This window comes from Conger conger, chromosome 11, assembly GCF_963514075.1.
Source record: "Conger conger chromosome 11, fConCon1.1, whole genome shotgun sequence".
NCBI lineage: Eukaryota > Metazoa > Chordata > Actinopteri > Anguilliformes > Congridae > Conger > Conger conger.
The window spans coordinates 27735147-27761269 of record NC_083770.1 but is presented as its reverse complement, the minus strand read 5'-3'; the positions used below and the strand labels follow the sequence as shown (position 1 = coordinate 27761269).

At 48.4% G+C, this 26123-nt stretch overlaps 1 protein-coding gene and 2 long non-coding RNA genes across 3 annotated transcripts in view; 1 reads left to right on the top strand and 2 right to left on the bottom strand.

Annotated features, from left to right (window-relative positions):
- adgra2 (adhesion G protein-coupled receptor A2) overlaps positions 1 to 26123 on the top strand; it is a 50686-nt gene that overhangs the window by 19084 nt on the left and 5479 nt on the right. Inside the window, exons 2-17 of the mRNA XM_061259779.1 lie at positions 135 to 206; positions 15261 to 15332; positions 16641 to 16712; positions 16810 to 16881; positions 17170 to 17333; positions 19001 to 19214; positions 20654 to 20818; positions 20903 to 21101; positions 21560 to 21709; positions 22114 to 22275; positions 22589 to 22786; positions 23062 to 23251; positions 23914 to 24122; positions 24554 to 24681; positions 25040 to 25163; positions 25400 to 25548. Coding sequence (XP_061115763.1) covers positions 135 to 206; positions 15261 to 15332; positions 16641 to 16712; positions 16810 to 16881; positions 17170 to 17333; positions 19001 to 19214; positions 20654 to 20818; positions 20903 to 21101; positions 21560 to 21709; positions 22114 to 22275; positions 22589 to 22786; positions 23062 to 23251; positions 23914 to 24122; positions 24554 to 24681; positions 25040 to 25163; positions 25400 to 25548 — 2340 coding nt within the window. The remainder of the gene's footprint in view (positions 1 to 134; positions 207 to 15260; positions 15333 to 16640; positions 16713 to 16809; positions 16882 to 17169; positions 17334 to 19000; positions 19215 to 20653; positions 20819 to 20902; positions 21102 to 21559; positions 21710 to 22113; positions 22276 to 22588; positions 22787 to 23061; positions 23252 to 23913; positions 24123 to 24553; positions 24682 to 25039; positions 25164 to 25399; positions 25549 to 26123) is intronic.
- On the bottom strand, positions 21314 to 22341 carry LOC133140161 (uncharacterized). Its single transcript, XR_009709994.1, has 3 exons — positions 22147 to 22341; positions 21529 to 21700; positions 21314 to 21435 (listed from the first exon to the last, which is right to left on the bottom strand). It is a non-coding gene; the product is annotated as an uncharacterized LOC133140161 (long non-coding RNA).
- The window catches only part of LOC133140160 (uncharacterized), a 9799-nt gene continuing 7179 nt past the window's right edge, over positions 23504 to 26123 (bottom strand). Inside the window, exon 2 of the long non-coding RNA XR_009709993.1 lies at positions 23504 to 24166. This is a non-coding gene — a long non-coding RNA (uncharacterized LOC133140160). The remainder of the gene's footprint in view (positions 24167 to 26123) is intronic.

Here is a 26123-nt window from a genome sequence, read left to right as displayed (position 1 = left end):
ATGTGTGTTTGTTTTGTGTTGTTGAGAGACAGCAGTAGAAGCAGTGTTGCTGTGTGTAAGGGGAGTGTGTGTGTGTTTGAGTGTTTGAAAGAATGAATGTTCATGGTTCTGATCCGTTTTTGTCCCTCCTGCAGGATTTTGAGCAAAAATCGCATCAGGGTGCTGAGAAACGGATCCTTTGCTGGACTTGTCACTCTGGAGAAACTGTGAGTAGCAGCTCTCTTTGCGATCGTAGTGTTGCTTCAGATGGGTGGCCTTACACTGCTCAAATAAACCTGTCAATCACAGCACAGCCGTGTGTCAAACCCATCGGCTCTCGGCTCTGACTGCACGGGCACAGACTTTCACACACCACAGGCTACGTGTGTAGTTCAGAGTGGCTGATGTTTGCCCATCGTGAGCTCCATATGCAGTTAGGAGGGACTGACGTTTTAACATCGTATAGCCCCATATGCAGTTAGGTGGGACTGAGGTTCTCACGTCGTAGTCTCCATATGGAGTTAGGAGGGACTGAGGTTCTCACATAGTGAGCTCCATATGCAGTTAGGAGGGACTGACGTTTAACATAGTGAGCTCCGTATGCAGTTAGGAGGGACTGACGTTTAACATAGTGAGCACCGTATGCAGTTAGGTGGGACTGACGTTTAACATAGTGAGCACCGTATGCAGTTAGGTGGGACTGACGTTTAACATAGTGAGCTCCATATGCAGTTAGGCGGGACTGACGTTTAACATAGTGAGCTCCATATGCAGTTAGGCGGGACTGACGTTTAACATAGTGAGCTCCATATGCAGTTAGGCGGGACTGACGTTTAACATAGTGAGCTCCATATGCAGTTAGGTGGGACTGACGTTTAACATAGTGAGCACCATATGCAGTTAGGTGGGACTGACGTTTAACATACTGAGCTCCATATGCAGTTAGGCGGGACTGACGTTTAACATAGTGAGCACCATATGCAGTTAGGCGGGACTGACGTTTAACAGTGAGCACCATATGCAGTTAGGAGGGACTGACGTTTAACATAGCGAGCTCCATATGCAGTTAGGAGGGACTGACGTTTAACATAGTGAGCTCCATATGCAGTTAGGAGGGACTGACGTTTAACATAGTGAGCTCCGTATGCAGTTAGGAGGGACTGAGGTTTAACATAGTGAGCACCATATGCAGTTAGGAGGGACTGACGTTTAACATAGTGAGCTCCGTATACAGTTAGGAGGGACTGAGGTTTAACATAGTGAGCTCCGTATGCAGTTAGCAGGGACTGAGGTTCTCACATAGTGAGCTCCATATGCAGTTAGGAGGGACTGACGTTTAACATAGTGAGCTCCGTATGCAGTTAGGAGGGACTGACGTTTAACATAGTTAGCACCATATGCAGTTAGGAGGGACTGACGTTTAACATAGTGAGCTCCGTATACAGTTAGGAGGGACTGAGGTTTAACATAGTGAGCTCCGTATGCACTTAGCAGGGACTGAGGTTTAACATAGTGAGCTCCGTATGCAGTTAGGAGGGACTGAGGTTTAACATAGTGAGCTCCGTATGCAGTTAGGAGGGACTGACGTTTAACATAGTGAGCTCCGTATGCAGTTAGGAGGGACTGAGGTTTAACATAGTGAGCTCCATATGCAGTTAGGAGGGACTGACGTTTAACATAGTGAGCTCCATATGCAGTTAGGAGAGAATGAGGTTTGCCCATCGTGGGCTCCAAATGCAGCACTTTTCCCTTGACACCCGCGGGAGATGGCCTATCTGGATCCCGGCACTGGGCTATCAGGTGGGCTACAGGCCAGCAGGGAGGAACAGCATTAAAACGGGCTATAAACAGCATTAAAATGGGCTATCGCAGAGTTATGTGGAAAAGATCGCGTAATTACAGCGCCATCCGTCATTATCAGGCTCTAGCGCTCTACAGTACAAGATAAGGGGATCATCGGGAGGAAGAGCCCGCTGGCAGCCTCTGCCGCTCCCAGGCGAAAGCCCAGACGCCAGCCCGCACTGTTCCATCTGCAGCTGAAAGCACTTACCTTACTTTTCCCCCTCGTACGCTCTTCGAGATCCGGTGAGGAATTCGGTAGCATTGCCCAGGCCGCAGCCTATGCCAGTGCTAAGGCGTGGCTGTGTGGCTGATGGGTGGGTGTGAGAGGTCTGGCAGTGGAGAGCAGAGAGGAAGTATCTGTCACTCAGTGGTGGGGACTGGTGTGCCCCAGAGCTGGTTCCAGATGCACCACCAAAAGTGAATCTGATTAAACTCAGGGACCCTTTGATGGCCCTGCTGTAAAATCCAGCTATGCCAGCTTGGCCAGCTTTGAAATTGAGCTGGTCAAGCCGGTCAAAAGCTGATCTAGCTGGGTGCTGGTAGTCAGTCTGAGCTGGTTTCAAAACATAGCTTGAGCTGGTTAAACCATGTCATGCTGGGAGCTGGTCTGAAGTGGTCAACCAGCTACCAGCTGCTTCAAAACCTTGAACTGTTAAGCAGGTAAGTGAATCTGATGAAACTCAGCGACCCTCTTACAGGTCTTCTGCCCATGATTGCTCGGCCTCTACCGGGCTACATACAGTCCTCTTAGAGATCAGGAACTTAAGGGCTGCCTCTGTTTTGCCCCTGCACAGTGAAGTGTTTCATCAGCTCTTGCCCTACTGGACTCATATGTGCTCTGTTAGAGTTGAATTAATACTGGAGCTTTTACCGTGTGCCTACCCAAACAAGGCCTTTAATTCCATGTTTTAAAGCGAGCCTCCACTGTTTTTAAAAGCTGGCCTTGAAACACCAGTAATAATATAACATTTTTGTTTTTCATTTTCACGTTAGTATCCATGCCAGTTTGAAAATTTGAAGTGTAATTTTTTTGTGGTTGTGGCCAGGTTTAACTTTGTAATATGAGGTGTGTGTGAGGGGGGCGGGGTGATTACTCAGTTTGAGCCATATCCTCAGTCTTCACCGCATTTCTCAAAACATGTCCCTGAAACAACAATCCTTCCACCTCCGTTTCTGAACGTTTGATGTCGTGCCGAGCCAGACTGTGCCAGTAAAGGAATCGGGGCCTCCATCTTTCCCCGTTTACGAGGCGATGCGATTAGCTGCCCGCTCATTAAAGGATCATTGTTTCCGCTCACCGGGTAGCGATTAGCCATGCCTGGAGAGTCAGGCGAGCCGGTGGCTTGAGAGGTGTTTGTTTCATGTAAGGCAAGATGTGTTTTGCTTGTTTTGCCAAGCGCAGACAAGCCCCCCCAGAGAGCAAAGGGGTTAGAGGGGCCGGTAATCGGATCCACCCCTCATACCTGGGACACTGGTAGAGTCAGCGGGGGGCAGTGGGGGGGTGTACCGGGCCCGGAGGGCCTGACCAGAGACCAGCAGAGCAGAGACGCACACAGGTCTGTTTCTCAGCTGGAGGTGTGGGGCCCACTGCCTAATGACAGCCATGTTGTAGTACATCACATGAGGCCCCGCAGCCTAGAGCCACACAGGGCTGCCGATGCCCCGTGTTCAGAGCCATGTTCAGGCCAGCTCCTACCTCTCACACACCATTAACTTTTAAGTGCTGCTACAATATGGGCTACTGTGTCTATGCGTGTTTCTGTGTATCTATGTGTCATCTGTAACCTGGACCCATGTGTGTCATCTGTACCCTGGACCCATGTGTGTCATCTGTACCCTGGACTCATGTGTGTCATCTGTACCCTAGACCCATGTGTGTCATCTGTACCCTCAACCCATGTGATTCATTTCTCCTTGGCTCCCCAGTACTGTGTGTGAAAGATTCAAGATTAATTTGGTTTTCCCTGAAGCCAGGCGGGGGGCGAATATAAACAGGAATAAAGAGCTCTGCGTGTCACAGAAAAATTTGACTGCAGACGGTCTGAAGGGAATGTAGCTATATTTACAGAGTAGGAGCACGGTTCAGAGCTGGAAATGGCAGCGAGTGGATATAAATTGCTGTTTTGGCTGTCCTGAACTGCAGTTGATAGAAAAAAGGCCTGAGAGCGAGTGTGGCCCGGGCGCTGCACTCAGCCCTGTGCGCGGCGTTTTGTTGTGTTTAGTCTCGCGCTCGGTCGCTGTTCAGGTCTGCTCATTGTTTCCAGTCGCTTGTCTACATGTGCTTGTCATTTGGAGCGGTGGCGAGCAGTTACTCATACGTGTGGTCAGCCCTGTAATCAGAAGCCAGCCCACGAGGGCTGGAGTAAATGAATGCTGGGGAATTACAGCCCTTTCTCGGTGGAGGGGACAATCAGGCGGTTTCCAGCGTTTACGCGTGCTGTTTATTTCAGTTCTAACTTGCTTTGTGTGTGTGTGAGTGTGAGTGTGTGTGTGGGCGTGAGTGCGAGTGTGTGTGAGTGTGTGTGTGTGAGAGTGTGAGTGTGAGTGCGAGTGTGTATGAGAGTGTGTGTGTGGGCGTGAGTGCGAGTGTAAGTGTGATTGTAAGTCTGTGTGTGTGCATGTGTGTGTGTGTGAGTGTGAATGTGTGTGTGTGTGTGTGTGTGTGAGTGTGAGTGTGAGTGTGAGTGTGTATGAGTGTGAGTATGTGTGTGAGTGTGAGTGTGAGTGTGTGTGTGGGTGTCTGTGTGCGCATGTGTGTGAGTGTGTGTCCTATTATGGGCATCCCAAACTCTTCTGGCTGCGTTTCCAGCTGACTCTTTCCAAACAGTCCAGCTTCCCCGCCGCCATAACTCAGCTACTTGGAGTTAAACGATGGTTAAAGCAGAGCAGAATGTAATCTCCGTACCACTGCTGTGAATATGAACGCCTGAGGGAGGCCAGAAACCTCCAGAAACCCGAGGAGCCGGGTCCTGAGCTGTGCGCCACAGTCTTCCCTTTCATTAGGCCCGGTCGGCAGGCTCCCCCCATACAGGGCCGCCCTCACGAGCCGCAGAAACGGGAGGATGTCAGGGTAGCGGAGTTTGTTTTATTTCGTCCCCTTGCAGGAGTCGGCTTCATGTTGCGGCTTTCAGTTTCACGGTGCCGTGTGCTTCCCTGGGGCTGCGTTTGGGTTGCCTCTGCTGTGTTTGCGCGTTTGTCTTAGCCTGCATTTGGGTTGCCTCTTCTGCTGTCTGTGGTTTTGTCTTAGCCTGCGTTTGGCTTGCCTCTTCTGCTGTCTGTGGTTTTGTCCAATCACATCCAAAGACATGCAGGTTAGGCTACTTTGGGCAAATTAATAGGGTGTTGCTGTAAAGGGCATGTGTGGTCAGTCAACCTGCCCTGCACAAATAAAGGTTAAAATATACAGTAAAAGATAAAAAATAAGACGGGGGTGAGCATGGCTGGTTGCCGCTACCAAAACGTTTCACCTGAGCATTCCTGGGACCAAGGCAGGCTGTCAGACATGACTCTCCCCTGACACCCCCACCACACCCCCCCCCTCCCCCCCCACCCCACACCGCCACTTCCTTGCACGCCTGGCCTGATCCAAACTGATGTGGGCTCTAACGAGGCCGGCCCGCTAACGAGCGGTGACCCTAACGAGCTGTGGACAGATCCCAGCACCCTGTCCTGCGCTGATTTGAGGCACAGTAATGAGAATAATGAGCAGGGAGGGGGCCTGGCCCCCATCCAACCTGGCCCAGCTCCTATCCTGGGACACGGGACAGCCAGAGACACCGAGACACAGGCCCAGGACAGAGGGAGAGGACGGGGTCCACTGGGACAGGGGGGGGGGGGGGGGGGCGATGGAGAGGGAGGGTGGAGGGGGGGGTCAGGTCAGTGAACGTGCGACTGACGGACACGTATCTGTAAAAGGCGCGCTGAAGCAGGCTGAAACAGTGCACTCTGGCCCACATCAGTGCGTGGGCGTGTAAGGGGGCCTCACGCCCAATAGGTTCCCGCGCTCAGCGTGCTCCTCAAAAAAACTGCCCTCTCTGCAAACTCCCCCCCTCCTCCTCTCAGTGGAGGCCAGAGGGGCTCGGAGCAGGAAATGCACACTTCTCGGCGGTCAATGAAACGTTCGTGAGAAGACGGGGTCTCGACGGAGAGCCGAAGCCATGCAGCGGCGTGTTTTGTTTGGAACGCGTGACTGAAAGAGCGTGAAAACGCGCATGGATGTCTGGACACGGTTAGCGTGTGACGCTAGCGCTCTGTGCGCCCACTCCTCTAGACTGACCCCAAAATCACTGCTATCAGTGTACCTTCTTTAGAAAGCCGTACACCACTCTGCTCTCAAACCCAGTCCTGTGGCCCCCCCTTGGTTTGTTGGTTTTTGTTTGAGTCACAGTTTCCACTCAACAGTTGTAATAAGGTGTTAATTAAACATTTAATACTTACTGAGAGACTATTTATCATCTTAAAATCACATTATATCTGAAATATTTGTGTATGCCGTGAATGAATGCTCCATAACCACATCCACACATTCTTTTGACCGCTCTGATTAATGAATGACTTCATTCAGCGTGCTATATGACCAATTATTCCTGTACACCTGAATAAAAAGATCACATTGTTAATGGATTAATTGTTGACCAACCAATTTTTTTTTTTTGAAAAATTAATAGCTTAAAGCAGAACAAATGGTAATGAGCCAAACCAGCAGTGCATTAATGTGGAAAAACACAAACAAATAATCAAGCTCTGCTACGGAAAAAAAGCAGCTCACAAAAGCAACCCCAGGACCGAGTTTGAGAACCCCTGGCTACACCACTGTGCAATTTCAGACAGCGGCCATATGTGAACAAGGGGAAAAAGGCCTATGGAGGACGGGGGGGGAGGGGGGGGGGACTCAAAAAGCACACCAGCACTTTCCCCTGAATAAAACAGAGGTCCCTGTTCTCCTAGTTGAAGATTAACATTGTTTCCAGTGAAGGTAAGCAAATGACTTTGGCGAGTGGCGGTGTTTCCTTTAGCGGGTGTTGCTTCTCATGTGGGTCCAGGAGTGGGCGGGGGCAGTGGTGGTGGCAAGAAGCTGTGTGCTGAGGCCCTGCGGGGCAGCCGAGGGCCGGTGGCCGGAACGGGACCCGCTCCGATTTCACCGGCCCTCCGAAAAAATAAACCTCTTCTCTGGAACAGCTGAACGGGCAGGACATGGGACTCTCAGCCCTGCACCGGCGAAACAAGCGTCTGTTTGTTTATTTTTCCGTGTGCACGACCGAACGATCCGGCTGCCTTTCTTCATCACAGCAGTGGCAGGCAGAGCAGTCTGATTTGCGTCTGTAAGAGTGCGTGTGTGTGCGTGCGTGTGTGTGTGCGCATGTGTGTGCGTGCGTGTGTGTATGTGTGATTAACGCCTGGGGCCCGGTGAGGAAGGGGTTAAGCGTGCAACTGTGTGGAAGCAAGGGGGGGTGGGGGGTGGGGTGGGGGGGGGGGTTGATAGACTCCAGATGTGTTTCTGAGATAAACTGAAGGAAAGCGGAGTGTTTGGATTGCAAGCTTAACTCAATCGTGGCATGGGGTTAGCGAAATGACAAAAGCGCTCACTCTCTACACACACGCGCACACACAAGCGCACACACAGAGATGCGTATACACACACACACACACACATGTAAATACACACACTGACGCACCAGCAGTAATTAATTTCTCATAGTTTTATAATTTTTTCGTCAGCCTGTCAGCTCCATTCCTTCTTCCCCTTATTCCCTCCTCTTATTCCCGTCTTCCCTGTCGTCTTTCATGCTCTCTCCCTGCCTTTTCCTCTCTCTGCTTCCCTCCTCCTCTCCCCGTCTCCCTCAATCAGCATATCTCAGCTGCCACGCCCGCCTGATCACCCCTCTCTCCCTCCGTCTGTCTGGGAGCGCCAGCCCGCCTACTGGACAAATATTCTCACATCGCTTGTAATGATATTCCCACTCATTGATAATATTTATGAACAGTGCTGTCTGCCAAACCATTCCCTGCAGAATTCTCACTGTCTTCTGCCAACATGAAGTCAGAGCTTTAAGCAGAAATCTGTCTCTGCTTCAGTTTGCGTCTGCTTTTATAAATAGATTTTTATGGATTTATTATTGTACGGTATGCCTATGTTGAATGCCCCTGATAGACCGGAGAATATTTGTATCACTCGGTGTAATTATTCATTAAATTCTGTTAGTGCTGTGTAAGGCAAAGCATCACCAAAAACTTAGTAGAACTACTGTACCTCTAGGACAACCCTGGGAAGCCCTCCTGAGTGGACGTTAATGCCCGGTTGTTTGGATGGCCATGGTCAGGAAATAGCAGCAGTTGCCTGCCTACAGGCAAGGCACCAATTGGCTGGATGCCACTTCACCTGACTCCTCCAGAAACATACTGTACTATGAGTGACTGTCGATCAGTACCTGTGGAAACACTTACAGCACAGGGCTCTACTGTGCTCTGATTTTCGGAGCAACTGGAAAAATAATTTAGGAACTCATCTACTAACAGATGCATTAGTGTGCTCCCTGAAATTCTTCAATGTCTGAGCACATGTGAGCCCTGACTCAATACCCAGGGGTGCAAATACCACCGCTGTATTCAGAGCCAAAGAGGGCTGTATGAATGGATGCAACTCTCACAGTTGATGGATATTTCTAGATTTCAAGAACAATGGCCTGTGGGTTTTTTTAACTACTATTTCTCACGGTCACAACTTGCATGCTGTGCACAGTGTAACTCACAGTAGCTGCTAATCCTGTCAAATGTTTATGTGCTCTGGAGCCTGTGTGTTTAAACCATTCACTGCTACTTCCCTGTTTTTTTCCCCATTCGCAATTCAGCTTTTGTGATGCCATTGCTGCTGATAGCAATCAAGAGTGTGGCCGAGGCAGACTCGGTTTGCTATCGACGCCGTTGCTGTTGTTTCTTCAGCCCCACATTTCCTTCCAGTCCCGAAGCCCTGGAGAGGGGGGTTAAGGCTCCATTCAGGAACAGGCTCCAACCCTTCAGTTTCTCTTGGCAGAGTACCACCTGAACCCTGGAACCAGATTGTGGAAGCATACAATTAGGATAACTGAGGATATGTTATGCATTACTGTACATAAAGCTATCCTCTGCGATATCAGTGGGCCTCATCTTAGTGAGGGCGCTGCCACTTCCGTGGCCCACAATGCACTAGGCTACAGCACTGTGTGCCCTATTATTCAGAACCGTCTCCAGCCTCCATCCCTGACCACTTGCAGTGTGCTCCAGTTCATTTTAACAGACCGTTTTAAGTAGATACAGTTCTCTAGCACGTTGGTCAGAAGGGTGTAGCTTTAAATGTTCTCAGAGCGGGGTCCTTTCTGCAGGGGTTTTGAGTTCTGCTCTGCTCAGTTGGACAGGAAGCGGGAGCCACAGGTTTCTTGATGATGTTTCCATGGCCAGCCTTGAAGCCATTTATCACTAACGGTGGGGCATTGTTGATACGAGGGAACAGGCTATCGGTCGGGCTGGGGGCTGAGTGGGGGGTGCACACGGCACAAGCAAGGGGTGTTCAGAGGCACAAGAGTAGCCCTGGTCCAGATTAGGGAGTTAATCTGAGGGGACAGAGAAAATAATATAAAGAAAATAATCTGTGGTAGGGGCAGGAAAGCAGGAAATGGGAAGAAAAACAAGCGCCAGGCAGATTCTGGTTTCCTGTTCAGAGGGAAGGCTGGAGCAGTGTTGGGGGATGTGTTACAGAGACCCCATTGTGAGTGTGTGTGTGTCTGTGTCTGTGTGTGCGGGTATATGTGTGTGAGTTAAAAAACGGGGGGGCCTTACACAGGGCTGATTCTGCTCATAGCTGACCCACCCCCTCAACCCCATCAAACCCCGGGAAAAAGCAGCTGGAAAAAAAGAAGAGAAAGGAAACCGTAAAAAATAAACGAGAGAGGGCCTCTACATTGGAGCCGCCAACGAGACAGGAAACGGCCCACAGCACAAGAAATGGGGCTCCTCTGGGACCAAGGTGCCAGCTAACCAGTCACAGCCCCCCACCCCCCACTAAACACACACACACACAGACACAAACATAAACACACACACATACACACAAACACAAACACGCACAGACCCAAAACCATACACACAGACACACACAGACACAAAGATAAACACACACATACATGCACACACAAACACAAACATGCACAGACCCAAACCCATACACACAGACACACACACATATTGAAGCATGGCTGGTCAGGAGTTTGAGAGCAGAGGCTGAGGTGAGGAAGGGGGGGGGGGGTTTGGGGAACAACAGGAGGGAAAAAGAAAAGGAAGAGTGGAATGCCCTTTTTCTCTGTTTTTAAAAGCCCCTTTTAATGGAGTGAAACAGGAAATTCTTGATTCCAGTCTGGCGATAATGAGTGCCCGTGCTCTGGCTACAGGAATTCTTTCAGAGCTCCCTGGGGCCGCGGCCTGAACAATGTCACCAGAGCACTCCATCCCCGGCACTGTCGTCTGATAATGGAGCACTCCACGCTGGGCTCTCTACAGCCTTCATCTTAATTATGACCCTCCTGCCTCCTTTGGCTCGCACGTCCACCGTGCGTGCCCCCCCCACACACTGACTGCTCAGTGGAGCTTGGGCCAGCACCAATCCTCAGGGCCAAATGGTCACCAAGGGCAGCCTGCAGGGGCCAGCACTTACATTAGGTCTGTGCGGGGTATTAGTGTTAGACTCAATTATGTAGGGGAGCCTTTTGGCCTGTAGTTGGACTTCTTGATTCTGCACCCAAAAGTGATGGTTTGGAAATCTCATGAGGAATGTTGCGTAGTTAGCGATCCTTGGCTCTGTGTCCAAAGAAAGGGCTCATACCTGGCCAATGAGGCATGGTGTTATGCATTATGTGACCTGTAATTGATGAGTTTATGATGAGGAGAGCTGTCAGAAAATCAAGGAATGAGTCTTAGAATATGTGGGAAATGTGCACTGGCTGTGAAAGCAATTTAGCGATTTGTACATCATGGTGGAATGCATATCTCATCTCCTGAGTCTCTGCTTGAACGCTCACTTATTTCAGCTGAGCCACCATAATAATCCAGCTGTATCATCTGATAACATTACGTACAAAGTAAAACATTTTCTGGATTTACGGTCTTCCCAGAGGAAGGAGATTACTCAGCAAACCCAATGGTGAAAATAATGTTGAACCACAGGCCTTACCGTATGGTCCGGTCATTTTCAGAGTGGTATACCAGTGATCCTTTCACCACCTGTGCTGGAGGGCTGCCAGAAGCTGCCCGAGGAGGTGCTTTGACTTCCTCCAGCACTCAAACCGTAAGAGCAGAACACGGGAAGAGGAAGGATGCCTCTTCAACAAGGCATCAGCCTGGACAGACATGACTTGAGTATCGCCATCCTGATGATGAAGTTCTCCTCACAAAAAAACCATGTTACATAGCTCGCATCTGTCCTGTCCTACATTTTCCATCAGTTGTAGGTTGGTCTCCATAATGATTTTGTCATATGCTTTTATGTAATGTGGCCTTTGCTAATCTACTGATTCCATACTTGTCCAGGTGCCTTGTCTTTAACTATAAATAACTATGAAAGTGCGTAAAACAACAAAAAGTGTTTCAGTGAAGAATGCTTTTATGGGTTTGTTATTGATAGAGTGGCAGAAAATGCTTTGCTGTTACACTGCCTCTCAGCAGCTGTCCTTGGGCCTCTTTTGTAGATGTTATCAATTTCTCATCATTATTATCTGATCAGGAGATGATGAGTATGTGAGAAGCATTAGGCCTGGAATAGCCTCCCCACTCAGCCTGCTTGTGCACTGTTGACTCTGGTGCTCCTCCACATTCCCCAGGTCGGTGATAAGAGAGTGTATCTGTGTGCTGTGCTGTAGATATTCACCGGGGTGAAAACACACATCGGCCTGGCTCGGAGCGTTGCTCCTTTCGGAAAATGAACCTGTGTGAAGGAGAGCATGGCTAGCGGTCTCTTTTGGATTCGCTATTCTCTGTGACTCGGTGCGATGGACTGTGTGGTCGAACACACGCCGCCAGAAGGCAGCTGTTGCTCTCAGTCAGGGCCATGTACAAGCTTTTTAAGAGGGAACACATGCTCAAAGTAAAAAAGGGCACCTATGGTAAGCCTGACTGTATAAAACTCCTGTAGCCAAAAGGGCACTTTTGGTGTCTGGGGGCAGGGGGCATATGCTTCAGCGCATGTTGGTGTCTATCTATCATGCCAGCTCTCAGTAGTTCTCATTTAGTTTCTATCTAAATGGACATAGAAATGTATTGAACAATTCTACAGAAACAAAGCAAGTACTTATAGGGCAAAATAGTTTAACTGGGTATAGAAAGTACTGATGTGTTTACAGTAAATGCTAATTTGGTAATCCTTCTTTTGGGAATGGTTCTGGTTGTCTCACTATCAAAAGGTTTTGCAGGCTTCTGAAGAAAGACATTCTAATGGTATCTCCTGTCTGCGGTAGACTTGTCTCAAGGATAGAGACGTATGTTCAGTGCCCATTTTCAGTGTGGCCTCAGTGTGGCCACTGCGTGTCTGCGACCCCCCTCCCCCCATCCTCCAGGGTCATCATCGGGAGGAGGAAGCCACAAGCAAGGCTCCACCTTTCATCATGGCACTAATGAGGCATGGGACACGCCAGCCAGGAAACGGCGCCATTGTTCACCCCACCCCGACCGGCTCCGCTGCCACAGCTAATGAGAGATGGGCATACACAACCGCTCACACTCACACACAACCGTTCACACTCACACAACCGCTCACACTCACACACAACCGTTCACACTCACACAACCGCTCACACTCACACACAACCTCTCACACTCACACACACAACCGCTCACACTCACACACACAACCGCTCACACTCACACACAACCTCTCACACTCACACACACAACCGCTCACACTCACACACACAACCGCTCACACTTGCATATACAACCGCTCACACTCACACACACAACCGCTCACACTCACACACACAACCGCTCACACACACAACCGCTCACACTCACACACACAACCGCTCACACTCACTCACAACCGCTCACACTCGCATACACAACCGCTCACACTCACACACACAACCGCTCACACTCACACACACAACCGCTCACACTTGCATACTCAACTGCTCACACTCACACACAACCGCTCACACTCACACACACAACCACTCACACACAACCGCTCACACTCACACACAACCGCTCACACTCACATACACAACCGCTCACTCACACACACAACCGCTCACACTCGCATACACAACTGCTCACACTCACACACACAACCGCTCACACTCGCACACAACCGCTCACACTCGCACACAACCGCTCACACTCGCACACAACCGCTCACACTCATACCCAACCGCTCACAGTGGCTTAGGCTGCAGATGTGCCCTGCAGCATGTGCCCAAACCCATACAGCAGGGCAGCTCTTTTCTGCTAGCCACCGCACCCTTTTTGGGGGAAGTTTCCATCCCGATGGCGATCGCTGCCAGGCCCCAGGCCCCAGTCCCTCCAAGGCCCTCTGGCAGGCACTGGAAGAGCTCGCAGCCACAATCCGCTGCTAAAACCCACTCCCGCCCAGGGCTCTGAAAAAGGAACGGCTGCCACAGAGAAGAGATGAGCCTGCCCAGTCGCTAGGCCTTCAGCGTGAAGACCTCAGGGTTCTTCCTGGCTCAAACTTTTAACCACAGCTTGTTAGCAATGTGAATTACAATGATAAGATGATGACTTTGCTGTTTTTATACCTGCTAAAAAATTGGTAGGAACTTTTTTGAAAATACTGGACACACTTGGGTGCAAGAGATAACAAGCCATGTCTGGTCATGCATAAAATACTGTAGCTTTGCATTCTTCTTGGCAGCACCTTTTCCTGGTGCATTGTGCTGGTTATGGTGCAGCATCACATTGCAGTTACAAACGATAGAAATCCACAATGCTTGTATTCATGTGTGTCCTGCAGACACTGGACTAATTTTGTGGAGGCGGCACAAGTCGTCTGAGGCGACGGCCTCAGAATTCTCTATGCAGGAAAAACCTTGCCCTTAGTCCCTCAGACCTGAGCCAGGCTCGCCAGATCCATTCCAAAAGTGACTGCTGTCCAACTCCACAGCAGAACCAACCACAGTCCTCAGCAATGCAGACATGGAGCTCGGACCCAGCACTCTAGCATTTATATTACTCTTAAGTCTATTTCTCCTTAAACACTTTAAAAATAGCCCACGCAAAATGGATTTGATTAGACAGGAGTGTGATTACAGCCGGGAGTTTGGAGTTGGGAGCACTCATTTTGATTGGCACAAAACTATGTGGTTTGGAGAAGAAAGTTACGTCTGGCTTTCGGCAGCAGTATTGCAGAACTAGCAGTTCTCCAGGACCTCTGAAGGCCATGAGCGATGACAGATCGGAGCAGCGGTACAGAAACGCCCCTATAAAAACCGTGCCCCCGCTGTCGTCTGAGCGCTCCTGTAAGGAAATCCTCTGCGGCTTTTCCTTTGGGAGCTGTTGGCTGTTCCCGACAGGAGAACGGATCACATTCCCCCCTCTCCGCTCCGTTCAGACCTTGGCTATTTCCATTCGCCTGATGACCTCTCCCAACCTTCCTATTCCCACCTGGACAATAAAATCTTTCCTGGCCTTCAAGAGGTTAATGCTCAGGCAGCCTTTTGGGGGTGGGGAGGGGGTTGCAGAGATGAAGCTGAGTGGTTTAACACATGGGTGTGGGCAGGGTCAAGGGAAGAGGGTGGAGTGCAGTAGGGAGGCTGATACGAAATGAGATCTTCAAAGGCGGTTTAAGAAATGAATATTTATGGCTTGGCATGTGTCGGTGTAACCTTATCGTGGGAAGAGTCACTTTAAATCGGACCCTTGAAAAAGACGATTCCCTTTCTGGTGGTTTTGAATTCCTTCACGATTTCCTCTGCACGTGTGTTTGCATCCTTGATAGACTGGACAGATTACTCTCAGGGGGTCACTTTTCCCTTGAGCCAAACTGGAGATATGTGTTCTTTTCCTCCCTGGGGGCTGCGGCAGAATCTTGTGAAACCACTCCTATTCACTTCTTGGGGTCCTGTCCTCTCATTATGTTGAAATGAAGAGTTCTTTGTGTAGGAACGCCTTCCACCAGTGCCTTTTGGGTAAAATAACACTATCTGAACCACTTCATTAGCATATATGAACTGTTTTTCTGATATTGCTGCACTTTTGATGCTTTGTGACCATGGAGTTATAAGGTTATATCTACGTTCTGAGTAGTTTTGACATCTTGAGCTTCAAAGTTTTCATATCCCAACACAGCAAAACTAAAATGCTGGGCAGTTCTTCATAGATCAAAATGACAGACACCCTAAAAGTACTCTGAATGTGCAATATCAAATTGCTGTATAAACATGCTCCTGTCTGTTCATCCACAGGGACCTCAGGGACAATCTGATCAGCACCATCATGCCTGGAGCCTTCCTGGGTCTGACTGAGCTTCGTAAACTGTGAGTCGTGGGTTTTCTGTGTGGTTTTTTCCATGAGAGATTAGCTTGGCACAATATTTGGAGTAACGGTGGCAGATATTCACATTCCCTGATGGCAGAAATAAGAACGCACGGTGCCAACACATTCCCTGAAGGAAAGAAAGGATTAAAAAAGATGCCAACCAATAATTAGAAGACACTCAAATAAAGTGTACCTTTGTATTAAAGTGGACAGTAAGTCTGATATCAGCAGGCTCTCGTAAGGGCCCAGCTTGGAGACCAGAAGGGCTCAGTGTGCCAGGCTTCTCCCAGTAGAGCCACAGCTGTTGGCACTGGAACTCCTCTCTCCTGCTGGGAGGGTCTCAAAGATCTGACAGCATATCGGACGCAAAGGGGCAGCAGCTACGAACCACAGACTGCACAGTCGTGTTTTGGACGGTCAAGTTGCGGTCAAGCCTGAGCCGCCCCTCCGTCCTCCAAGCTACGCTGGTTTCCATTCCTGTATTTCCCGACAAGTCCAGGCTTCTCCAAACAAACAGGGAAGGTTGAGTGCACGTTCCGAGTAGAAACACTCTGTTCCGTCAACAGCGCGAGGAGGAGCTCCTGTCCAAACACTGCACTGGATCTGAGATCAGAAGCACAGCGTCATGCAGGCGTAGGCAACCCTGGTCCTGGAGTGCCAGAAATGTTCCTGGTTTTGGCTTCATCTGAGCCTCTAAACACATAATAGTATTATGATTAGGCTTAATGAATGCAGGAGACCATGAGCTAGAGGTACTCAGCCTTTCACCATTCAGACTGGGGCTCTTAATAATCCATCACACTCTTACAATCACGCTCGGACAGAACAAAAAGCAGAAACATTACCGCCACTCCAGCAGCAGGGCTGGCCACCCCTGGTGTAACACTTTCCTTTGTCTTTCAGTAGCTGCAGCTTAATGAGGACTGAAAAAGCTCTAATTGATACACTATAAGGAGGGCAGGTGACAAAGCCCCTGTGGCTGGGTCAGCAAAAGCACCACAAAGGCTGCACAGCCTGGGCTTATAGTGCAGTCACTGGGTCTTGCATGGGGAGCGGCTGACACAGCAGGGGGCAGGGGAACAACTTTAAGACTGAAGAAAAAAATATTTAAAAAAATATATATCAGATGACAAAGGAGTTGTGAACAAAGAAGAGCATAATGGAGCATAGCATTGTGGGAAAATGAATGCCCAGAACGCAAAAAAAAGCCACCAAGAAATGTGGTATGAAGAGGAAAACTGAATATCATGTGGTTATATCACAGTTTAAGGGAAGTCTGAGTAATGTGATTATGTCTCCTCTCTCAGAGATCTCTCCAACAACCGAATTGGCTGTCTGACTGCTGACATGTTCCAAGGGCTGACCAACCTCACCAAGCTGTAAGAGCTCACCTCACACACTGTGACATGTGCATGCCCTTAATGTGTCCTGAAGGGGACATATTGAATATTGTCAGTCTGTCTTTCTGTCTTACAGAAACCTTTCAAGCAACATCTTCTCATCATTGGAGCCAGCACTGTTCCAGGAGATGCCTGCCCTGAAGCTTGTGTGAGTACCAGATCTCAGGCCATTTTAAAGACACATTGAGCAACAGGACATGATTAAAGGACAGCAAGTTTACAAGACATCTGTGTGTGCCCAGCTAAAAAAACAGCTGAAACAGCTGAATTTTATACCAGGGTAGGGTTCTGTGCACCAGGCTTTCAGTATCCACATGCTGCTTAACAAATATGTATTATTAAATACAAATATGTATTTAATAATTATGAGCAGCATTAGAGTGCATGAGTCCACACTCTCCACTGATGAATGTTGTCGACCTTCATCCCCCTTCAGGAACTTCAACTCTGAGTACCTGTCATGTGACTGTGGCCTGCGATGGGTTCCTGGGTACTTCCGTTCCAGCTCCGCTCGGCTGGGGGACGAGACCTTCTGCGCGTATCCCAGAAGCCTCCATGGCAAACCCCTTCGAGGGCTGAGAGAGAGTCAACTGACTTGTGGTGAGTGACACTGAGGGTGTGCCCCCAGATGGAGTCTGTTATCTTGTTTTGACTAACGCTGATCATCTAAAATGTCAATGCATAGGTCAGATTTAGCATTGTATTTGGTAAAAACCTTTGTCTTTCCCATGTGAGCTTCTGAGTTTCACACACCTGAATAAACATCAGCAATATTTTACCAGCAGAGGAAGTGGTACGGCCCATCAATTGTTCCTTCCTAAAAGATGACGTAATTTCACAATTTGCTTTCCTGTCTTGGACTGCTGGAATTGTGTAAAATGTTTTGCTCAAAGCTGTATTTACAGAGATAAGGCTTTTAAAAAGCAGATAAACACATAATTGATGTTCCACTGTCATATGTGTGTCACCATATTTATTCATTCATTGACTTTATTTCTGGTGTATTTTTTTCCCTTATTTGGAATCAGCAGTTGTGCCTTTTGAGCTCCAGCTGTGCAAAATTTAAGCACATGAAAATGAAAGCACTTTAACACACTAAACACACTGAAATTTAAGCACATGAAACTGAAAGCACTTTAACACACTAAACACACTGAAATGTAAGCACTTGAAACTGAAAGCACTTTAACACACTAAACACACTGAAATTTAAACACACGTGCCTGCAAGCCAGTGACTGTTTCGCACAGACTGTAATTTAGAATAATTTTTCGAAATCATTTTTTGTCTGATGGAGTGTAACAGCTGTGTCAGCGAATTGGTGCTGCTAAAAGTAGGAAATTTGTAGCTGCTATATTGCATGTTATCGTATTTCACATATTCATAATGCCACAAAACCATCAGCAGGAAAGAGGGAAATCATCAGCATTACCTCTGCCAGCTGATGATGAATCAGCTTTTTATTTTTTGTTTATTAATTGATGCTAATGAACTGCCTTGTGTAATAGCCTAAATGCAGTCTTGGAAATTAAAGTTCTCCTCTATATTTGTGGTGAGTTTGTGGTTTAATTTAGTGGCACTTGCGTATTACACAGTGTTGAATTGGTGATATGTAGGGGAAGAACATTTGGGGATTTTAAACTTGATAAAACAGATTAACACTGATGCAATTTGACCCCATGGTCTGGCATCTAATTTGGACTGTTGTCTCTAGCATTGCCCAGGGATGGGAGGATTAGTCTACCTGCTGGGCTGCACTTAAAGTGTCTTCCTTTGACTCATGTCTGTGTAAACCCGAATTGCAAACTGTGGTGTGATAAAAACTGGTGGCTGACCGTGTTTTGGCAGAGAGTACTTGCTTGTCTACACTCTTCTGACATCATAGGATAGGTTAACTCTGATACAAACTGATTCCATTTGTTTTGGCAAGTATACAAACCACTTAAATATTAGAGGTTAATCTTAAATACTTTAAATTCTAATACAAAACTAATAGTGATAATATAAAACATTTGGAATGAAGACTGTAAGCAGTCACATGAAAAGCTGCACTTCTTTGACCTTTTTCTTTGCTCTGTATGGCCTTGAGGTTGTACTATCTGCAAACAACTTCTGCAGGCAGTGATAAGGCTGATTCACAAGGACCACTTCAAGTTTAGAGTCAATTCAGATGAGGCTAAAAGATGACAAGGTCAAAAAAGCTGTGCGTCTTCTTTTTGCACTCCTCCTACTTCCTCAATAAAAGCAGCGCTGTGTCTCTTTAACAGACGGTCCCCTGGAGCTGCACACTCTCTCGCTCCTGCCGTCTCTGCGTCAGGTGGTCTTTAAAGGGGACCGCCTGCCCTTCCACTGCAGTGCGGCCATGGTGGACCGGATCACCACGCTGCACTGGAGGCACAACGGCCAGCTCGTGGCCTCCGACTCGGAGCTGGGCATCCACCTGGAGGACAGTGTCCAGCACGACTGCACCTTCATCACCAGGTCCTCCAGTCTCAACAAAGCCTGTTTCATCACAGCCTTTAGCATGCAATCTCACTCCTCTATCACTCACTCCAGTCCCTCAATGTCACTCTTTTGAGCAGCAATCATCAAATCTGGACCTAAAATCCAAACCCAGGTTTTGTTTTCTCCCAGCTAATTGGCTGAGCAATTAGTGCTACTGTCTTCACACCTGACTCCCAGGAAAAGGGAGGGTTTAAAACCAGCAGTTCTTGGACCTTGAGGACTGTGATTTGACAATGCAGTGATAATTACAGTGGGGTGCTAAAATTTGGCACCCCTGGTTTAAGTTTCTGTTACATTGAATCTGTATGTGATCAAAAGAAAACATGAACTCTAAATGGTAGAGATAAATATGAGACCATTCTGCAAGTTATAAAGCAAGATTTTCATTTTTTACTGTTTGAAAAGAAAGGAAAAGGGCCATGTGCAAAAGTTTGGGAACACTTTTGGATTAATCTTTGTTACTTTTTTAAATGATTATTAATAAGGACCAGATCCAGCTGATTTACTTGTTAAGGCTGAACTTTTTATTCTGAAGTAACTCCATGTCTTCTGAAGCATCCAACTGCAGTGGCTGTTGAACCATGGCTTGAACCAAGTGTCCAAGGATTTCAGAATGAAGATGGTTCATTTCATTACCTATTTCATATCCACTGTCAGAAAATGGAAGATATGTGGAACCGTTGAAGTCAAGGCAAGTTCTGGTAGACCAAAAAAGATTTCAGATAGAACGGCCCAAGACCTGGTGAGAAATGCTTAGAAGAACCCATTACTCCAAAAGAGCTGTAAAAAAGTAGCAAACACAGGTCTAGCTGTTCACAGGACAACAATACAATGTACTTTAAAAAACAAAGACCTACATGGCAGAGTTGCCAGAAAGAACAACCTCAACACAAAATTAAGTATCTGAAGTATGGAAAAGAAAAGAAAAAGCCTGAAGACTTTGGGGATGAAACCTTGCCAGCTGTGAAGCATGGAGGTGGATTAATTATGCTTTGGGGTTGTGTGGCAGCTGGGGGCACATTAAATATTGTGTGAGTGGAAGGAAGAATGGATTGCACAAAATATCAAAAATTCTAGAGGCCAATACTAATGTGAGTCCAGACATTGAAAATCAACCCATGAAGTAACGCCAGGAAAGATGGATGAAGGTTTTGGAATGGCCACCACAGTCCCTAGACTTGTGTCTGTTTCACATTGTAACATTTAGAGGTCAGGTTCGCTTCTGTTCACTTATGTTAATTGTAAAAGGCTTTTTGACCAGGGGAGCCCAAATGTTTGCACACTACTGTATTTCCTATTTGCTAGATATTTGCTATCAATTAAAAATAAATGTACTGTATAATCCACTCAGAGGTACATGCAATAGGTGGTGTGACAGTGTGTTAATTGGCACTGTGCTTGTTTCCTGGACATAGTGAGCTCATCCTGTCCAGTGTGCACGTGGAGGCAAACGGGGAGTGGGAGTGCGTAGTGACCACAGGGCGGGGCAACACCTCCCGCAGTGTGGACATCGTCGTGTTGGAGAACAGCGCCTCCTTCTGTCCAGAGGAGAGGGTTGCAAACAACCGGGGAGAGTTCAGGTGCGGAGAGAGAGAAAACAAGCCTTCTGAAAGTGCCGTCTTCAACGCAGGCTGATAATTAAAGTGTCTCTGTGATTTTCCCAGGTGGCCGAGAACCCTGGCAGGGATCACTTCCTACCAGTTCTGCCTACAGCTGCACTACCCATCTTTGACCATGAGTGGCAGTGGAGAGCAGAAGAAGGCTACGCGCTACTGTGACCGATCGGGGCGCTGGGAAGAAGGCGACTACTCCCAGTGCCACTACACCAATGACATCACTCGGGTCCTCCACACATTCATCCTGGTCAGTGCCTGCTCACAAACGGTCAAAGCTGCCTTTAAGAACCATATGCTTGTATATGTGGATCAGGTTCAGCCATTTTACAGTACAAGTATATTCATCAGGTATTTTGAAGGAGTTTCCTTAAAAAACTGTGACCATCTCAACATATAGGCTAGCGGAGGATAGGCATCCCCCTATACCCGGGTTCCTCCCGAGATTTCTTCCCATCTTCCCATCTTTTTTCTCGCCACTGTTTGAGGTTTTTTCTCCCCACTAGGGAGTTTTGGGGTGCTTAGGGCTGGTATTTCCCCCTTTTCCCTTCTGCTACTCAGTAAAGCATCTGTGGGACAGTCCTCTGTAAAAAGCACAATACAAATAACATTGAATTGAAAGCTGAATTATAGCCATGGTTAAATCCTGAAATGCTCCATCAGAATGTAATACTGACGTGCAGCGCCCTTCCCCTCTTTGATTGGCAGATGCCCATCAATGCCTCTAACGCAGGCACCCTGGCACACCAGGTGCGAACGTACACCCTGGAGGCAGCCGGCTTCACCGACACAGTGGATGTGCTCTACGTGGCCCAGATGATGTCAAAGTTCATGGAGTATGTGGGCCAGCTACGAGAGGTTAGGAGACAATTGTCTTTGACAATGATGATTAATGTTGTAGTTTTTCTTATACTATACTGTATATTTCTTATTCAGGTTATTTGTACAGGTCTTAGAGTACTTTTTTATTTTTTATTTTTTTAAGCTGTGTGCATGTGTGTGTCCATGTGCGTGTGTTTATGTGCATGTGTTTGTGCATGTGCATTTGTGTGTGATTGTATTTCAATGCCCCATTTTTTTGTACTGTTACTCTTTGTTATTGTTTTATTTGTAATCTACTGTATGTTTTCACTTGAATTGGACTTAATACTTATTGTTACTTATTGTTGCCGCTAACTTGGCTATATCTCAAGAGACTTCCTGTTTAACTAATGGTTAAATGAAGTTAAATGTGTGTGTGTGTGTGTGTGTGTGTGTGTCAGCTGTCTGAGGTGCTGGTGGAGATGGGCAGTAACCTGATGCAGGTGGATGATCAGATCCTGTCTCGGGCCCAGCGGGAAGAGAGAGCCTGCAGTTCCATCGTACGCTCGCTGGAAACCCTGGCCTGGCCTCAGCTCCACGCCAACGCCCAGGACCTCTCCATGGTAGGGCTCCAGCCTCCAGCCCAGCACAATGACAGCACTGTGCCGCTCCTGAGCCAAAATGAGGGACCCTCGCATGCGTGACCCTGGGCTGCAAATTAGGGTCAGAGGCCAGGCTACAGCTGGGCCAGAGATACATGGGAGATGTCACCAGTTAGGAAAGGAAATCCCCCACACACAGATAGCAATTATGTTTTAAGAAGAGATTCTTTCAATTTATATTCTTTGTTTCACTGTTCTGCTGGAATGGGCTTCCCCTTTGGTGGGGGTTGTGAGAATACGTACTCCCTGAAGCATTGCGCTCTGGTTCCCACAGACATCCCGTAACATCGTGATGGAGGCCCACCTCATCCGACCCGCCCACTTTACGGGCATGAGCTGCACAGTGTATCAGCGCCGGTCCGAGAGCAGTGGCCTGGGGTCAGACGGGGCAGAGCTGGCTCACGAACAGCAGCTACGCTTCCGCTGCACCACCGGGACCCACAACACCTCCCTGAATGCCTTTCCCCAGAAGGTGAGTGCAGCCTCCGTCTCGACACTCCTCACTGGCCCAGGCTCTGCCTACTGCAGGGCTTGTTTCCAGGTTCGGCATCTGACCAATCATGAACTTTCAGTGGCTAGGAAGGTCAACTGTGAGAATATAAAGACTGTACACATATCTCATCACACTCTCTCGCGCTCTCTCTCTCCCCCCCTCTCTCTCTCTCTCTCTCCCCCCCTCTCTCTCTCTCTCTCTCTCTCTCTCTCTCTCCCTCCCTCCCTCTCTCTCTCTCTCTCTCTCTCTCTCAGAATGCTGTAGCTCTGGCATCAGTGTCTCTCCCGGCCTCTCTGTTCCCTCCTGACGCTCCCCAGGACTGTAAGCTGCAGTTCCTGGTGTTCCGCACCGGCCGTTTCTTCCCCTACTCCGGCAACTCCAGCAGCTCGCCTGACCACGCCCGCCGCCGCAGTGTCAACACGCCCGTCCTCTACGTGGGCCTGGGTACGAGTGACAGGCTATCATCTGCCTCGCACCAACACCAGCGCCTCTCAACAAACTGTCAATGTTTTCAAAATGACATTTTCATTGAGAAAGCTGATTGAACCCATGTTATCAATAATAATTCACATGCTAACATGCTCAGCAGGCATTTCAGACAAATCAATAAGAAGCTTTCTGTGCAGAAAACACAAAATAAATCTATACCCGGTCCATATAAATGCACATGAGACCCATTGCACACAGAGCCATGGAGAAACTATTAAACATTTTTTAAATTCCCTTCATTCTGACAAATTTTCATTGAGAAAGCTGATCGAACCCAAGTCATCAATAATATACCGTGCACTGACAAATCAATGAGTAGTTTTGAACAATTATCAGCACAGAAAACACAAAATAAATCTATACCAGGCCCATATAAATCCACGAGACTCAGTGCACACAGTACCAATGAAATGTTTTAAAAATTCCCATCCTAAGGCTGACTGACCCCAAGTCATCAATAATAAACCACACACTGACAAATCAAGTAATTGATTTTTTTAGACAAATCAATGAGAGTAATTGTGAATAGTTTTCTGTGCAGAATGCAGAAGATGAATCTATAGCATGTACATGAGTCCCAGTGCTCGCGGTCTGAGTCCCCTTCCTCTCTCCGTCAGACGGCTGTGACATGTGGAACCGCTCGGACCCCATCGTGGTGTCCCTTCGGCACGCGTCTCCGGGCAGCGACCCCATGGCGGCTCACTGGAGCCCCCAGGCCCTGGAGCTGCAGGGGGGTTGGAGCCAGGAAGGCTGCCAGCTGGCCCACAGCGACGCCACCATCTCCACCCTGCGCTGCTCCGTGCTCAGCAACTACGCCGTGCTGCAGGTAGGGGGTGCTGCACTCCCCGCCGCTGCCGGGGAGATGCACTGCTAAGAGCAAAAAATAAGACAATCTCAAAGTCTTTTTGTCTTAAATCAAGACTTAAAATCTCATCAATCTTTTTTGCTAAATAAGACAAAAATATTGGCAATTAGGTGACGGTTTGACTAATTTCAAGATTTGCCAATGGGTAAGATCATTTCACTTGTCAAGCAAACAGCAACTTAAAAAAAGCTAATATTTTCCACTTGAGAGAAAAAAGATCCCAAGTCCTATTAAAGCCTTTTAAGTCAGTCATTTAGTTATAAGTTATAAGTGTCGATTAGTTATAAAAACAGTCCAGATCAGGATGATCCAATGTTTGATTCTTAGTAAGCTGAGCCAGTGGGCTCAGTGGAATGCGTGTGTGACAGTATATGGTGCCTCCTATCTCCCAGGAGATGCCTGCCTTCCCTAGCCCGTTGCCCGCCCCTGTGGAGGTGCTGCACCCCGTGGTCTACACCTGCACTGCTGTGCTGCTGCTCTGCCTCTTCACCATCATCATCACCCACATCCTGCACCACAGGTACTGCACCGCTGTCTGCACGGTTTGTGTGTGAGAGACTGTAAAATGTGTCTGTTTGTCTGTGTGTGTGTGTGTGTGTCAGACTTGACTAGGTTGAAATAGTGTTTGTTTGGACTTTTTTCTGTGCTCTACTGATCTTGCCTGGTGCATTTGAGCCTGCAAGGAGGAGCAAATTACACTTGTAGGGTAATTTAATTTGTTTCAATACACCAGGCAAGCTTATTCAAATGCAGAAATGTATTTGAATCCAGAGCAAATACTATTTGAACCCAGGTCTGGCGTGTGTGCCTGTGTGTCTGCATATGTGTATCTGCATAAGGTCTCAGTGTGTCTGAGTGTCTCTCCTCCCTTTTGCTAGTTCCATCCGCATCTCCAGGAAGAGTTGGCACACGCTGCTCAACATCTGCTTCCACATCGCCATGACAACTGCTGTCTTTGCAGGGGGCATCACCCTGACCAGCTATCCAGTGGTGTGCCAGGCGGTAAGCCATGTTTCACTCCACACAGCTCACCCTGTAGTGTGTAGGACCCTGTGTGTGTAGTGTGTGCGTGTGTCTCATGTGGGCATCATCATGCAGAGCACCCTCACCCTGGCAGTGTGTATGACCCTGTGTGAGTGTGTGTCTCAGGTTGGCATCAGCCTGCAGAGCACCATCGCCCTGACAGTGTGTATGACCGTGTGTGTTTGTGTGTGTGTGTGTGTATGTGTGTCTCTCAGGTGGGCATCACCCTGCACTACTCCTCCTTGTCCACACTCCTCTGGATCGGGGTCAGTGCCAGGGTCATCTACAAAGAGGCTGTCTGGCGGTTACCACGGCAACAGGAGGGAGAGTCCCTTGCCCCACCTGCTCAGCGGCCCATGCTCAGGTGAGTGATGTCATCAGTCCGAGACGTAGGTGGAAGCAGCTCAAGCGGCCAGATGTCTGAGAGGCAGATGCCATGTCCAAATCAGTTCAACTGCCTACTACAAGTTGTATGCAAGCTGAAATGTGAAATTGGTAGAGGATCATCAAAGGGGATTGAACGATCCGGGCGTATGAGTGGACACCCATGATAAAGGGCACCATTGTGCCGCGCCCGCGCCCCTCTGTTAGAGCGAGAGCGCGGATCAAACCGCAGGCGAAGAAAGAGCAGATGTGTGGCCTGAGCAGGGGGCTGTGCGAAGGAGCGCAGGAATGTAAGACCAATGGATTACAGAGGTGGAGATGAACATCGTAAATCTGCACGGGCGCTGCTGGGGGTGCTATGTCACCTCCCTCCCGCGTTCCCGCCTGTGATCTGGCAGCGCAGCTGACCTCTCCGTTTCCCAAACCCCCTGTCGCCCACGCTGTGGCCCGGGGTCGGCTCTCCGATGGCGCCCGCCGCGGGGATAAATCACAGCGCCCTGCTGATTGGACGACAGCCTCCAGGCCCCTGTGACACGCGGCCCGCTCAGAGGATGG